Source organism: Cervus elaphus, chromosome 6 (assembly GCF_910594005.1).
Source record: "Cervus elaphus chromosome 6, mCerEla1.1, whole genome shotgun sequence".
Taxonomy (NCBI): domain Eukaryota; kingdom Metazoa; phylum Chordata; class Mammalia; order Artiodactyla; family Cervidae; genus Cervus; species Cervus elaphus.
Window position 1 is genome coordinate 19,447,956 of NC_057820.1, and position 17,045 is coordinate 19,465,000.

The 17,045-nt window shown below is 39.4% G+C and overlaps 1 protein-coding gene across 4 annotated transcripts in view; it reads left to right on the forward strand.

The window, feature by feature from the left end:
• Window positions 1–3,685: 3,685 nt before the first annotated feature.
• Window positions 3,686–17,045, forward strand: part of HNRNPD (heterogeneous nuclear ribonucleoprotein D) — a 17,015-nt gene continuing 3,655 nt past the window's right edge. For 2 of the 4 annotated variants that reach the window (XM_043906367.1, XM_043906370.1), the window contains exons 1-4: window positions 3,689–4,224; window positions 6,089–6,145; window positions 14,921–15,089; window positions 15,692–15,853. In XM_043906367.1, the coding sequence (XP_043762302.1) occupies window positions 3,992–4,224; window positions 6,089–6,145; window positions 14,921–15,089; window positions 15,692–15,853 (621 nt within the window). In that variant the 5' untranslated portion in view covers window positions 3,689–3,991. Of the gene's footprint in view, window positions 4,225–6,088; window positions 6,146–14,920; window positions 15,090–15,691; window positions 15,854–17,045 lie in introns of all 4 variants that reach the window. The other 2 variants (XM_043906369.1, XM_043906371.1) reach the window with 2 other exon arrangements.

Genomic DNA, 17,045 nt, shown 5'->3' on the forward strand with positions numbered 1-17,045 from the left:
CTAACCTGTGGAGTGTATTTATTAGATTAAAACTGTGATTTCTTGACTTAAGTGTGTATATCCTGTTCTGGACAAAAGTGATTTGTTTAAAATCTCAAATGAACTCTGCCTTTCATAAATACTGCAGGTTTTGCTTCATAAATGCTGATTTCAACGAGGCTCTAGCATTTCAGTGTGTTATCTGAAACACTGGGAACCTCCTGAGGCATGGAATTTCTGATGTCAACACGGAGAGGGGATACTAGTTTTCCGCAGGGTTGGCACCAGTCTAACATACTGCCAGTACACAATCTTCAGTCACTTAAATATCAAACTCTTACCAATGACTACAGAATACAAATTTGGTTTTCCCTCTTAAGAAATGTCACACGTCAGAAAAAAAAAAATTTCACACGTCAGCAAGTGGTTTGAGGAAGTGATTTTATGGCAGAGATTAAGTGAGATGGTTCAGTTTAGTTGCTCAGGCATGTCCGACTCTTTGCAACCCCATGAACCGCAGCACGCCATGCCTCCCCGTCTATCACCAACTCCCGGAGTTCACCCAAACCCATGTCCACTGAGTCGGTGATGCCATCCAACCATCTCATCCTCTGTCGTCCCCTTCTCCTCTTGCCTTCAATCTTTCCCAGCATCAGGGTCTTTTCATTTAAAAAAAAAAATTTATTTATTTATAGACAGGGTCTTTTCAAATGAGCCAGTTCTTTGCATCAGGTGGCCAAAGTATTGGAGTTTCAGCTGCAACATCAGCCCTATCAATGAACACCCAGGACTGATCTCCTTTAGGATGGACTGGTTGGATCTCCTTGCAGTCCAAGGGTCTCTCAAGAGTCTTCTCCAACACCACAGTTCAAAAGCATCAATTCTTCGGCGCTCCGTTTTCTTTATAGTCCAACTGTCACATTCATACATGACCACTGGAAAAACCAGTGAGTTGGTAGTAAGAGACTTTTAAGTCTCTGGAAGAATACCTAGTTTACCCAAAAGATCCTAAAGCTAAGTTGTCATTCAATAATTCAACCAGCAGTTAGTTTACTATGTGTGCATATGGGCATAAGGGAGGAAGGATGCTTAGAACACATATCTTTACTCTTCAGAAACTCAAGGTCTAGTAAAATCACATATTTAGAAAAACAGAAGAAAAGATCAAGACTGTGACAATATATGATTAATTCTACCTCAGGTAGTCTGGGAAGGATTCACAGAAGTAGAAACATTTAATTGGAGTTTTGAAGGACAAATACGTGTTTTACTAGGCAGATAACGAACATTAGAGAACTAGGGTTGAAGTTAAATGAGTTCTAAGAGGAATGTTGGGTGGATGTGGGAGCATAAGATGCAGAGAGCTGGACCACAATACGTAGGGATATGAGTTTTAAGGCATCATATATACTCACATAACACATAGTAACAACTGTGTTTTTAAATTGTTATAACTTCACACCTTTTTGAAACCTGCCCTACAAAATTTGTTTGGCTTAAACGTCAAAGCCGTGACAATTTGTTCTTTGATGTGATTGTATTTCCAATTTCTTGTTCATGTAAGATTTCAATAAAACTCAAAAATCTATTCAAAAAAAAAAAAAAAGTGTTAGCTTTAAAATCACTCCTAGGTTTCCTGGAATTTTTAATATAAACTGCAAGAACTCCTGGAGAAGGAAATGGAAACCCACTCCAGTATTCTTGCCTGGAGAATCCCACGGACAAAGGAGCCTTGCGGGCTACAAGTCCATGGGATCATGAGAGTCAGACACCACTTAACAACTAAACCACCAAGAAGTCCAGAAGCGACAGGGCTATATGTGAATTAAAATAAACCTTTTGGGAGTCTTTTACTAAAAAGCAGGCACGTGATAAGTTGTCTGAAGAGCAAAAGAATCCTCCCTTTTAGACAGAAGAGATTCAAAAGACACCCCCTTCAGATCATCTTCTTAGTCATCTCTAAATTGGAATATTTGGTTTGAGCACAAGACTCACTTTCTTCTTGGCTACTTTTATTTTTTTGGCTCATATGGCTGGGCATCTGGGATTTTAGCTCCCTGACTAGGAATTTAATTCCACACCCCCTCCCCCACCACCCGCGGCAGTGGAAATGCAGTCTTAACCACTGAACCACCAGGGAAGTCCCTTGGCTACTATTTTGACAGGTGGAGACAGACCTGAAGTCATTACCACCTGATGAAAGATGCATATTCTTGGCATTGCCTGGGTATGACTTACTTAATATAGTTCAGTAAGATTATATGTTTAAGACGTTTTCAGAAATTGATCCGTAGTCTTGGGTTTTAATTATTCTGTAACGCTATTTCTAACTTGACTAATTATTAAGGAAAAAATAAAGTTTTTAGTCTTCCTTTGAGAATTTTGGATGGTGTTAATACAAATTCATTTAATTACAAAATGGAAAACAAATATTTAAACTCTTCAGAGTTCTTAGCTATACTTCACACTAGTCTTCGTTTCTCCGGCGCCTAAGCACACGCTAAACATGCAAATAATCACTTGTTGACTAAAGAAGTACCTAAAATCTTCGTATTCTTCTAAATGTAATTGCAAGAAGCTGCAAATTGCAAAGCCCGAATAAACCAGCTTCCAGTCAAGGCGCTTGGGATTTCTCATAGGTCTATTAAAGAACTTGACTGTTAACATCATAACACTCCGAGCGGTGTTTAACAACAACAAAAACTCCCCTAGTCCACAACACACCGAGAAACCTTGTAAAGATGACTCACAGCATTTATAAACTCTCTATAGCACAAATGCTAAATAACATTAACATTAAATGAACCCTTGGTTGATTTGACACACTTCCCAACTCCTAGCATTTTCAAAGAATCGTGGTAGGTTTCAGGATCCTCAATGACAGCAAAGCAAAACCACCCCGTTCCTTAGGATACGTAAGTTACCTACTTCTGGCGAAAAATTTCAGAAGAATAGCAGGCAAGCAAGTATCTTATTTGGAAAGTACATCTTAAAAGGCAAGCAGCCCTGATCGTCAACAACCTCAGCCGGCCCGTCACGGGTTGGGAAGCAGGGGCAGCTGGGGAACCCTCAAAATGTCACCCGGTCGCCAGCGACTACGGCGGCTGGAGGAGCTGCCGCAGTCCGTGCCCGCGCGCGGCCAGCCGGGGCGCCTCGCTCAGGCCACCTCGACCCAGGCGTCCCCAGGAGCCCGCGGGACGGGGTCGAGAGCTCTGGGCCGACTCCCTTTCCTGGCGGGCACCGCTGACACCCAGGGAGCCGCCGGCTGCGCGCCTCCCCTCCCCCACCCCAAATCCGCAGGCGCACAGGGCACAGCTGCCTTCCGGGAGGTGCTACCACACCCCGACCCGACGCCTCGCCTCCCGCCCGCAGCTGGGCTGTGCGGGAGGGGCTGCTGGGAGAGCCGACCAGGAACCCTCGGAAAAGCGGGGGCGGAGGAAGGGGCCCCTCTAGCCGCGCCTTCGAAACAGCGCTCCTTGTTCTCGATGGTCCCCGCGCGGCCGTCTTATCGAACGCCATTTCCGGTTCCTTTTAAAGGCCCCACGCTGTGCGGTGCTGCGCGTGCGAGGAAGGTATAAAAGGGAGCGAGAGGGCGGGACCGAAGAGGAAGGGGGGGGAAGAAGAAAACTAGCGGTAAAGGGGGCGGGGGAGGTGCAAAGGGCGCGCTCGCGCGTCACGTGACCGGGACGCGCCGTTCTTCCGTCGGCCATTTTAGGTGGTCCGCGGCGGCGCCATTAAAGCGAGGAGGAGGCAAGAGCGGCCGCCGCTGCTTATTCTTTTTTAGTGCAGCGGGCGAGAGCGGGAGTGCGCGCCGCGCGAGAGTGGGAGGCGAGGGGGGCAGGCCAGGGAGAGGCGCGGGAGCCTTTGCAGCCACGCGCGCCTTCTCTGCCTTGTTGTGTGCTTCGCGCGGTAGAGCGGGCGCGCGGCGGCGGCGGCGGGGATTACTTTGCTGCTAGTTTCGGTTCGCGGCAGCGGAGGGTGTAGTCTCGGCGGCGGCGGAGGCAGTAACACCATGTCGGAGGAGCAGTTCGGCGGGGACGGGGCGGCGGCGGCGGCAACAACGGCGGTAGGCGGCTCGGCGGGCGAGCAGGAGGGAGCCATGGTGGCGGCGGCGCAGGGGGCAGCGGCGGCGGCGGGAAGTGGAGCCGGGACCGGGGGCGGAACCGCGGCCGGCGGCACCGAAGGGAGCAGCGCCGAGTCGGAGGGGGCGAAGATCGATGCCAGTAAGAACGAGGAGGATGAAGGGTGAGTAAGGGGCGGCCCGGGATAGTCAGGCCCAACTATCCCCCCTCCCCCTCCCTACCCCCCCGCCATTAGGCCTCGTTCCCGCTCTCCGCCCGCCCTCCAGGCGCCCGTGCAGCCTCTTTGCACTGTCCTCCCCTTCTCTACCCTGGTCTCCCCGGGGCTTTCATTTCCTTCTCCCCCCAGCCTGCTAATCGCCCCCTCCCCCATCACACACGTTTCCACCTTTAGCCGTCACCATGCTGCTCCCCGGCCCGCCCTCCTTCCCTCCCTTGCCTCGGGTCTCCTCCCACCGACTTAGCCGCCGGAATTTTTTCCCGCCTGTCGAGGGGGTAACCTTTTTTCTAGCCCCGGTGTCCTCTCGCTGCCCAGTTTTCTTAAAAGTCCTGGGCATAAAAAACGCAATCAGACAGAAAGGCTTGTATGCCTGGACACTTAAGGGTTATTGGGTGCTTCTCACTGCAGCATCCCGAGACGATGCTTTTCTTCTCAGAACACATGCTTCGGGGAATGTGTAGGCTGTCCAGCTCTGCTCCTTTCCCGTCTCGGCTTCAGGCCGAATTTTTTTTTTTTTTTTTTTTTTAAGTATTTTGAGTAAGTTTCGCCTCGATCTTCGCCTTTTTTTTCTATGCACCATCGCCCGACGGCTTGCTCACATAGTCCCTACTTTTCAGCTTTATGGAACCCAGTGGGCCCGGTAAAATTGCCCGATCGCCTGTTGGTACGTTGGTTTTGCTGCCAGGGCTTTCCTGAAGTTCCTGGTCGGCGGGCCTGCGCTTGACTGGAGCTGTTCTACCTCCGTCTTGCAGGCTGCCCTTCCCCCACCCCGCTGAGTTATTCTAACCGCGCACCTTTTTCGCGCCCTCGGCTATTGGATTCCCCGACTGTTGGTACAGATAGTACTTTTACCTTACCTCTTCTGGGCGGTTTTCAGTTTTTACAACCCACCTTGTGCCCGGGATCCTTTTTTTGGTCTCTCTTGATTTTTCCTTCCCGCTCTCACCCACTTAAGTTAGAGGAGGCCTACCAGCCTTTTTTCATAAAACGAACAAATCCTGTATTGTGCTATGGCTTTTTTTTTGGCAGGTTTTTAAGTAGTAAGTTGTTTGCTCCATTTGGAATACGTTGTGTGTATTACTTAAAGCTGCATAGTATTTATTAGAACGCAGCCTTTGGGAGCCGGGAGCATAATACAGGAGTTAGCAGGAGGGACTAAATCGAGGTTCTTGCTTGAGTTTTCTTATTCCCGTTACTGATCGCTCATGTTGGGTTAACGCTTCCATTACTCTTTGTGGTTGGGGCGGGGGGTGTGTCTGTAAACTTTTTTCCGCTGTAACAAGGAGAAAGGTGTTGGTAGAAGGTAAAAACAGTAAAATGTCGCTTTAACCCAATATTAGAAAACACGGTTTCCTTTATTGGGGAAAAGCACCAGCTTTGCAGCGGGAGAGAGATAAGCCCTTTGGATCCAGGATTTAATATTCTCAGCCGAGGCAGACTTGTGTGGGGCTGTTTTGCTGATTGCTGGCTTTGGGAGAGTAGAGGTGGGATGGGGAACTTCATTTATCTTGAATTATGTACGACTTAGTTTAAGAAAGGGATATGTTAAATGTTTGGCAACTTAAGCCTTTAACATTTTTTTTTTTTTCTGAATTCTGTTCTTTGGACAGAGGCAGCCAAATGATTAATTGCTTAACTTACTGTTTGGGGCAGGCTTTCTGTTCTGATTTTTCAAATCACAAAGCAGCTGCCTTTGTAGTTTATCTACTATTGAACTAGAGTGTAAATGAATTAAAGTTTTTAACCCTAACGTGTCAAACACTAAAACTAGAATTTTGATTGGTTGCTGTACCGGTTGTTAATTCCCTAGCCATTCAAACTCCTCCCCACGACACTCTGAAGCAGCGACGGCACAGCGGGAAGAATGGTAAAACTTTTACATTTTATTTCTGTATTATAAAGGTTTCAGTAGTCGTAACATGTGGAGGCTGTGAATTGGTTAGTTGCCCATTGATTCCCAGGAAATTCTAGACTTTAGTACAGTAGGATATTGTACCTGGGATATAAAACCTTTTAGGCATCGTGTGTGATCTTTGGGCAAAATTGATGCCATTACATGGTTTTTGGTCTGTGGTAATGCATGTATTTGTGGTTTGGCCAATTAAAGCTTAATATAATTAGTAATGATGTTTTCTATGTGAGCAAGAAAAAGTAAATTTAAAGTTGATTTGTTTTTGTTAAGACGAAATTTTTTTGTTGTATTTCTAACTTTAATGCTATGTGTGAAGGTTATCTGATATGAAGTATTGTGTGTTTAAAATATATTGCATGTTATACTGAAGTATTCTGGACATGTCAATAGTAAAACTATTTTTAAAGTAGTATTGTGTATATGTATGCAAAAATGAAGTTTCTTTTTTTTTAAATCACCAAACATTTGTAAACACAACTTTAATAAGAATTGCACATTCATATTAAAGCATACTGATGTGGCTTTCCACTACAGCTTAAATCAGATTTTTAGATGTTCAGTGTGATTTGGCTGGAATGTTAATTACAGTTGGTTTACATGTATTCACAATTGCATGACTTTTTGGAAGTCTGGTAGATTATTGTTCTTTTTATCCCTCCCTTTCTCCAAATGTCACTATTTCAGCCTTTGGGTTATATCTAAGAGTTTGTATTTACTACCACTGGTGTTTAGAGGGCAGGTAAATTGCAGGTAGTTGACTGATAGCTGTAGAAACTACATTCTAAGAGCCCAGTTGGGATAACATTTAAATCTTAAAGGAGCTTATTACTGTTATTTTCTTTCACTGAAATCTGTCCAGTATTATATTGGAGATGAAGTTTGACATACCGAATAAAAGTTTTTTGATGCAAATTAATCTGTTTGGCCCTTTGATAGTTGAATTTTATTTCTAGGTAATAGTGGCAAACTAAAATAAGTATAAATTATAACTGTACTTGACTTTACTGCTCCATTACTTATTTCATCTTATGTAAGCAATTATTTTTAGTAATTTGAAAGGACCATACACTTAGGTATAAAGGTTTCTTGTTTTTTTTTTACTTTAAGATAATTTTTGTATTCTGTTACCTAATACTATAACTTTGCAAGTTTTTTGAGTGATCCCTTAGGAAAATTGGACAATTGAATATTTACAGTTAACAATTTTAGATTATGAAATTTACTTTGTACATTTAACAAATATTTTCATTTTTAAAGTCTAATAATTTGACTTAAAAAAATTACTGTCTCGTTAGTTAGCCTTGTGCTTTACACATACTGTTTCTTAGACAAAAAAAATCCCTCAAAATTTCTGATCTTTTTGGTGTCTGCACTTGCCACCCTATATGTTCTTCTCTGTGTCCCAATTTGAGGAAAACTGGGGAAAAGTTTCATAATAGTAGTGAAATAGTGGTTACTACATACAAAATTATCTAAATTTCTTAAACACATCTTTTTGTGTGTTTCTTTTTACAATTCTAACTTGAGACTAAAGTGACTACGATTTCCTCTTAAAAGTATTTTAAATTATTGTAGACTGAAGTGTTGTTTATTTTTAATATAAGAATAAACAGGTATTTTGAGGAGGGCATGCTTGTTAAACCTCTAGTGGAATAAAGGGTTTCCACAATTTACCGTGGGCCTTTAGAGTATTTCCATAGTAAAATGCCTGCCTGAGTTCACCTCATTTTAATTTTTAACTTTAACGTCCCAAGTTTTTACTTAGAAACTACTACACTGGGATTGCCCATTTTGGTGTGGACTACTCCTTCTCTATAGGGCTACAATCCTTTTAGATGCTCTAAAATTAGTGTCTGGTAAAAGAACACATCCCATGTAGAGCAAGCTGCCTGGAGACGGAGTTTTTACATTCTAATGATTCATGGGGAGCTGTAATAACTGTGTTAACCTTCAGACAGTTTTACAGGGTAGGTGCATTGACTTGCCTTCACTGGATTAGACAAGAAGCAGAATAATCCCCCATTCGTCAATCAGCCAAAGTACAGCAATACTTTCCTGTTAATAGGGCGATTGATCTATCTACTGTAACTATTAGTGTATAAACTTAAGTATGATTCTTCCTGTTTGAGGATATTGTAAATTAAATGTGCTATAGGTTGTCACCCATCTAATTTTTAAGAAATGGGTCTACCTAACAAGTTTTTGTTTTAATATTTGAGATTATACTCTATACCCTGGGGCTTCTGGGGCATCTTGAGCATTGCTTTCTAGAACAGTTACTTTTAGATAAAGTAGTCTCACGCCAAATTGACTGGCCTTTGATTCAGTACATTGGATTTACTATAAAGTTGAGACCCTGAGTAGACTGAATTTTAGCATTCTTTGGGACCTTTGACAGCTTTCCAGGGCTAAAATTGCAGAAATGGATGCCCCCAGATCTTAAGATGATGAACCTCTAAGGAAGGGAGTACTCAATTCTCTTCGTTTCACATTCTTACTCTAATACACAGGATACTAAAATCACCTGACCTTTTGGGTTTGAAATTGGAGAGTATCATTGAATATCAGTTTTTAAGTGCTGCTTTTTGAGATGAATATACTTGTGGCCCCTTCTATAAATTAAGTATGTTTACTGTGGGTGTTTTTTTTTTTTTTTTAAACATTACCTGGGTACTCTGTCATCTGTAAGGGTGCCCTAATAGAGTTTTGAATTTACCATTGTGTGTGATTTCATGGCCAATATTGAGGGTGATTAGTTTTAGCTTGAAAGCATTTAAAAAGGAATAGAATTAATTTTTCCCCCATTCCAGTTAAAATTGCACCTTGAGAGTGTGCAGATTCACAAATGGAGTGATGAACAACTTTTGTTAGTTGAAGTTTTATTTGACTTTAGTTCTGCTTCAACGTTCTAGTAGATAGGGCACTGAACGGGATGCTGGAAGCGTGGGATCTGTCTCTGTTACTTCACTCCCAACAGTGTGGTCTCAGGTAACACAACATGCTTTTACTTGGTTTGCTGATCTGTGTGATGGAAACACTGCTCCTCACAGGAAGATTGACTCCATAGCCTGCTTTCATAGCTTGTGTATTTATCCTGTGCCTTAATAGTTGGTACTGCCAGTGGTTTACTCTTGTGGAGTAAAGGTAAGCATGTTTTAGTTTCTGGAGTATTATATTGTACATTGGAACTAGACATTTAAGACTATTTGGGGGTGGATTGGGGAAACTCATTACTGGCAGTGTTTGGCCAATAATCAAGGTGATAGTTTTAAGTATTGGGTCATGTTCTGTAAGCTCCTGCTTATCTAAACTTGAAGCTATCACAAAGCCCAAACAGCTTTGTCTCCCTACCTCAAGAAAGATAGATGAAACTATCAGCCAGTATACTCAAAAAGCAATCAACAGTGTCATGGAATGAATCTTAAATACTTTTCCCCTTACATTATTAAAAAGTAATGTGATTTTAAAGCATTGCAAGATTCTGAAGTTCTATCAAGAAAGGTGAAAATTACTTGATGAGTTTAGTGTTGATAAAGAATTGTGAATGTGTAGTAATCTCAGTTAACCAGAATCTTAACCTCTAGGTAGAACAGTGTTTACCTTACAAAGTTGATTGAGAGTTTATTTTAAAAGCAAAAATACAAGATGTCGATCTTGCTTGGGAATGAAATGGGGAAATTTTGGGTTAAACATTTAAAGTTTGTTCAAAAGCTCTCATGTTTATTAGCTATTCTGTTTCAACTCAGTTGTCTTTTTTAGTCATTTAGGTTCATTCAAAGTATGAAGAAATAAGATCTGATACATTAGCTAGAAGAATTTTTTTTTATTTACTTGCTAAAAGTTTGTCAAGCCATTTCCAGGGGTATTTTTTTAATACAGATTCTGAAATGATACCATATGATATCTAGTTGCAAAAAATGAACCCCTCCCTGTTTAGGTAACTGCTGACTTAATTTTAAACTAAATCTGTATTTTATAAGGAAGAATAAATACTTATTTTTTTATCTATTGGTAAGATTCTTATTATCAATAACTTTTAATATTTTAGGATTGTAAAGACATAATGATAAAATACCAGAAATTTTATTTAAATAAGGATTAGTGTTTATGCTTGAGTGACATTACTCTAAAAGGTGACAGTAATTGGCTAGTCATGTTACATACTTGAGATGTATTATCAGTTTGACATTCTGTTGTAGTTTTTAAACTGTCAGAATTTGTTATGAAATTACATATGGAAGATTACAAGTTGTTGGGAAGTTTTAAAAGTTAAGAGAACTTGTTTGCCCTTTTCCAAAATTGGAAAGAAGTGTAATAATTGTATTACTCTGAAAAGGGTATTTGACGGTAAAGCCTTGTTAGGGGAAGTATCTTTATATAAAAAGTACTATTGAGTTTGGAGTGTTTAACCCTAGGGGCCTCAGTAGTATAGAGAATAAAGTTCTTAGATGGGAAGAGACAGAACAGCTTCCTGCAACCAGTACTGCTCCTTCCATACTGCTTTCTATATCAGAAATGCTTCCTTATTGAAGGTACTGGCATTTATGTGGAGTACAGACAAGTCGTTAGTGTGAATTTGGAACTACATTTACGAGTTTCAGACAACCTAATTTCCTGTCTGTATTTTTTATATGGGATATTTAAAGTTTTGAGGCTAAGTCTTCAGCATTAAAAATAATCTTAGGATCCATTTATATAAAACTCATCCTGGCCTATACCCCTTTAATGTTGGAAACTTTCATTAGCTCATGCAGATTAAAAAAATTCAAGTCATTGAATAAATGAAAAAGTTATTTAATAATTAGATATAGTTTGTGTTCTACCCTTCTAAATAGTAATTTGTTTTTATGGAGCACTTAGAGTGTGTCATACCATGTTCTGTGCCATTTAAATCCTTATTGCAGATAGCTGAGGTAAGCTTTTAGTAAGTTCTGGAAGAAGGATTTAAACCCCAAGTAGCTTGGCTCACTGCCTCTAAATTTACTTCCTCTAGAGGAGAATGTCCCACAAAGCACCCTCAAGTCTCTTTTGGAGAGTTATCTGCAGTGCTTGTTATTTAATATTACAGTATGGTATAATGTCAGTATCTATAAGGCAAGGGTATTTTAATTGCTCAGTAGGTGTTGTAAGTTGTATACTGTATTGCCTCTGGGGTGCTAAATAACTTTATAGATAGGATTAAAATATTAAACTTTGTTGATGCTGTAGATGAAGTTCTCCACTTCAGTTGGGATTATTGATTCACTTAGAGGTAAGGATCAGATTTAAAACTTGTAGTATTAGGGACCCATTTTTGCTACTTGAACAAGTCCTGTGCTGTAGTTTTAACTTCACTGCTCAGGATTTTTAGGAAAGTCCAGCTCTCCTTCATTGTAAAATGTTTGCCTGTCTCTGCAGGGGTGTAAGTAACTTTAAAGTCAGTCTTTGCATTCAAGGCAGCAAAGGTAATCTGTGCTTTAAGTAAGATACAGTAATATAAAATATAGATAGTTTAAATTGATATCTTACACCATCTCATAATTTGAAGCAGGGCATGTGGGAATGCTCATATTACAGAGATGCTAAAATAAGTTTCCATTTATCCAGAATTAAGATAACAGGCTTTTTTTATGTTTATATTTTTGGTATGTCTACTGAATAAAAATGGGATGGATTTGGTACAGTATGTTCATTGTAGTATATCCACCTGTCTGGTTATCAGTTTTGTGCAGCAACCTTCCTTATTAGAGCAGCAGATGAGCGTTTTGGGACTGCCAAAATGGTAATGAATTTGTCTCAAAAAAAGCCAGTTAAACTCTTGGTCAGAGGCTGTTTACTGTTACTTTACCAAAAATTAGAAAAAATCAAGTGCCAACGAACTTCCCCCAAAATGGAGTAGGGAGCATTTTAGAATAGCGGCTGCTGATTAATCTGGCAAAAATGAAAACTAGAACTAAGAAAGCTAGAGCCAAGAAATAAGGTGTATTTAATTCATTAATAAAAAGTTCAGACGATCGCAGGCATGCTACAAGCCGCATAAGGAGTCAGTGGTGACTGACTCTTGGCGTGTTAAATCATTACAGCAGGAGTATGTGCAGTGTGCTGTAGGGCGAACAGAAAAAAATCGAATGCAGTGTGTTCATTGCTCAGTCATGTCCGACTCTTTGGGACCCCACGGACTGTAGCCGGCCAGACTCCTCTGTCCATGGGATTCTCCAGGCAAGAATACTGGAATGGGTTGCCATTCCATCCAGGGGCATTCCAAGTAATTGAACGTTAAACAATTGAGAGGCTAGGAAAACAGGCAATACTTGAAGGAAGGTGGGCTATCTGGCTCATTCTCTAAAGGTGCTGGATGGCTAAAGTTTTATTGCTACATATTTTGCTCTAATTTTTTGGCAAACAGTAATCATTCTCTGGTATATCTATAAATTACAGTTGTCTAGGACATTTGCTGTTCTGGATAAATGGGATTTGACTGTTAGTTTAAGAAGGATAGCCCCTTCAGTTACCTTTCAACTCTTAAGGTAGGCACATTTAACTACGTTTTGATCCTCAGGACTCTTATTAAATGTGCAAAGTTTCTCTAGAGAACACTTAATGGGCCAATTGATGAATTAGTATGCTTATGTAGTTAAGAAAACTGATATCTAATGTTGACAAAAAGTTTGGGGTGTGTGAATAATAGAATGTGCCTCATTCTTGGTGTTATAATTTATTTCTTTGTAACTATTTTTCATTAATTTTAAATTGAGGACACAACTCAATAAAAACATTGCCTTGGGTAAATAAAACATTACCTTGCGTAAATAAAATCAAAACTAGTTTTGCCTCAGTATCTGAGGAACAGGCCAGACAGCCACAGGATTTTCTTGCCTTTCAATTTTAGTTTTTTAAAAAAGGTTTCTTTTATTTATTCTCTTCAGGTTGAAATAATTTCAAACTGTTAAATTATTGATGGAAAGTTTCTGTAGTAATCACAATAGTAATTTGATAGTTAAATTTTAGCATAATTGAAATTGTGTCTATCAAGAACATCCCATGAATATTGGAGTAAGAGGCCATTGCTGTATAGTCAGATTCTTTCTCATGAAAAAGATAGCAGTGTCCTCTTCACCTTGAAAGAGTAAATGTTGATAATGTACTTTCATCTATGAAGGTAGGTACTCAGGATCTTTAGGTTAAAAATAAAAGTGCTTAAAGCAATTTAAGTAACTTGGACTGTATATTATTTCACTGGATATGAAAGAAAATGTCATTGAAAATACCTCAACTTTTTCCCCATGGAATTAGCTATAAACATTAAAAGTACCTGTACATTATGAGTGTTTTGTTACACTCCTTTGATTATAAAATACAAAAAGGGTTAATAAAAGTTACTTAAGAGTGTGGAAATTTTATTAGAATTCTGAATGTTAAGCATATAAATAATCCAATTCTAGAATACAGGTACAAGTTGAAAACCTAACTTAAAGGGGAAGCACACTGTATGCCTAAAAATGACTTCTTTTGTGTTACATTTATCATTAGAAGTGAGAACAAGACTGATAATAGTAAGATCAGTAACACCTCAGTTAATCTGGCATTTTTAGGTTAAGCGGAAGCAGGATCTTCTTCTAGAGATAAGACTTTGTCCTTTAGTTGAAAGAATTGGTTTTAGTGGCAAAATTCTAAGAAGCCCACAAGATGGAGATGTTCTTGCTTTAATTTCTTTCCAGAGCTGAAAGTTAGCACCACATTCCCCCGCTGCCCCTACCTCTGACCCACTGCAGTTAGAAAGACAAAAGTCGTTGACCAAGCATGATTTTGTTCCCGTGTTGAAATTGATTTTTAGTCCTCACATAACAAATTCTGACAGTTTACCCTTAAAGTAACAATATTCAGTCTCTCCAAAGGGTAGGAGGTAATGTTAGCTCTTCTGTGGGAGTGGGTAAAGAGGGTTCACAGAGCTGCCAGACCTGAGCTTTATGACCTTTTGCTGTAATAAAAATAAGATTTCATGTTAAATTTTCTTTTGGGGGGGGTGTAGTTTGGTTTTAAAGTGTCTTGGTGGTTTCCACTTACCGCCTGTCACTTGTAGCATTTTAAAGATTTAAATATCTTATTGCTGGTTAACTGAGGTTCTACTGGAAATAAATCATCTAGGTTAATTAGTGGGTTTTGCTTCAGTGGATAATTCTTTTTGTTTATTAAATTGCTTATGTGATTAGTTTTGTCTTTATTAAGGATTCTTAGCACATCCAAAAACTTGGTTTACAACTTAACTGTGAGACTCTCTTTTTTTGTGCTAAGAGTTTTATTAATGAGAGAACTGTTAGAAAAGACACTTCAGCGTAAGCACATGGGAGCTGCTGTGATTAGCGGGGACTGCATAGCCTTTTTATAAGTTTAATAAAGATTTGGAAGAGAAATTTCAAGGTGAAATTCTGTATTTTGCTATTACCAGTATTGTAATTTAAGAAAGACGGTATACACTCTTTTTATGTTGGGGATGCACTTATCTTTTTGATAAGTCAAAAGACTTAATCTGCTGCTTGCTCACTATCTTGTAATTATGCAGGCGCAGTAGTGATAAAACTCTCCAAAACTGTAAATAGGATGTTCTTGATATGTGGTTATGTAGGAAGAGTGACATTTTAATATACTGCCCAGTAAATCGGTGCAGTTTGGGGAAAGTATATTATTGATGTGGATACTTAAGGCAAAATCAGAAGCTTTTTAGCATTTTAATATTGCTTTTTGTCTTTACAGGAAAATGTTTATAGGAGGCCTTAGCTGGGACACTACAAAGAAAGATCTGAAGGACTACTTCTCCAAATTTGGTGAAGTCGTAGACTGCACTCTGAAGTTAGATCCTATCACAGGGCGATCAAGGGGTTTTGGCTTTGTGCTATTTAAAGAGTCGGAGAGTGTAGATAAGGTAGTGTGCTATGTGTTCTAATCAGTTAATAAAATATGTGAATAGTTTGATACAATTAATATGCCCATTATTTGTGATTTCCCTCTTTGTGCTTATATGAAGAAAAAGATAACGGTTTTTGCCAACACATTTTAAGAATCAGATTGAAGAATTGTTTCCTGAATACTTCATGTGCCAGGCTCTACTACATTAAAATTAAATTTAAAAACCTTTAAAGATGCTTGATTGTAAAGACGTGCTGTGACACGTTCACAGAAGTACAGACGTTGAAATCTGTAGGCAGGAAACTGGACTGAATCATTTTACATTTCAGTCTTTAGTCCTCGGGGAAGTAGCAGTCATGCTTATAATGCTGATAGATAGACGCATGATGATTTTCTGGTAGTTGATTAACCCTTCTCATTCTTAACTGACCTTGAGGTTTAGACACTAGTATGTATTAGCAGATATCCCATCACCACAATTGGCACTTTGTGAGCTGGTCAACATATGTCTGGCATTAGCTACATTTATTTAACTATAGTTATTCTTAAGTAAGTTAATAATCTCTGAACTTTAGTTAAGATACACATCTTTCAAATGAAAAACTTCAATTTCCTTAGGTCATGGATCAGAAAGAACATAAATTGAATGGGAAGGTGATTGATCCTAAGAGGGCCAAAGCCATGAAAACAAAAGAGCCTGTTAAAAAAATTTTTGTTGGTGGCCTTTCTCCAGATACACCTGAAGAGAAAATAAGGGAGTACTTTGGTGGTTTTGGTGAGGTATGTGATAATATTTTGACCCTTTTTTTTTTTTTTTTTTTGGTCAAATTTAGTATAAATACAGTTATCACATTACAGATTTCTCACTGGGTCTTCCCAAATTGTTTTGAAGTTTGGATAGACAATGTGATTTGTTTTGAAATAAGGATAGTGTAGATACTTTTTTAGCAGTATTTTCAGAGCAGTATCTTGGAAGGTTAGAAGACTGCCTGTTCTGGTTTACTGAGGCGCTGTTGTGGGCACAGTGGCCACAAAGACTTTCAGAGTAGAAATTTACTGGATTAGTAGAAGGAATAAAACTGTAAATGAAGAAGAAATCCAGATTGGATTACCTGAGATGTACAAGGAGATGCTTCAGTTGAGAATAGGAAAGAAAGAAAATACGGTGTAGTGACTTCTCAATTTAGGTACATGTATATGTGCAGATTTTATGAACCTAATTACAGACTTGGTGAGATTCTGTTTGTGAATTAATGATTTAAAGCTGAGAAATTTGAGTCTTTAGACCCACATACAGTCAGCAGACATCGTTGGTATGATTCAGACAGATAAATTGTTTGTTTTGTTGTTAGTATTTAGGAGCTGAAATGCCTGCAAAAATCTGAGCATTTACCTTTTCTTCAATATTTGTAAGATCGAGCAACATTGGGATTGCCTTCTTTGCAATCATCCAACTGTGGCTTGGTTACAGCCATCTTAAGATTTAAGTGTAGCAGCTTCCACTTTCGATTGCTTGAATGTTCTTTATAGTTTTTAGCAGTTCTCACCATTCCTCCATATTCTCCCAAACACAGTTACTTTAATTCTTTTTCTCTTAAAATTGACTGTTTGGGGATGTTCCTGGCGGTCCATTGGTTAAGACTTTGCTCTTGCCATACAGGGGGCGTGGGTTTGCTCCTTGGTCAGGGAACTAAGATCGCACATGCTGAGCAGCACGGCCAAAATTTTTAAAAAATGTATTGTTTCCTTCTGCTTGTGCTTAGTGGGCATTTGAGTTTGTGATCCTTGAATTAGATAATAGATATCAGTGCCGTGGGAAGCTGTTTCTTAATAAAAAGTTTAAAAACTAGGTGGAGTGCATATTCTAATATGAAGACTTTTTTTAAAAGAGTAAAGTAAACGGAGAGATAGAATAAAGCTTAAGTGCCAAATGCTTGTTTTCTGTGTGCATTTTCACCACTAAACTTGCAAA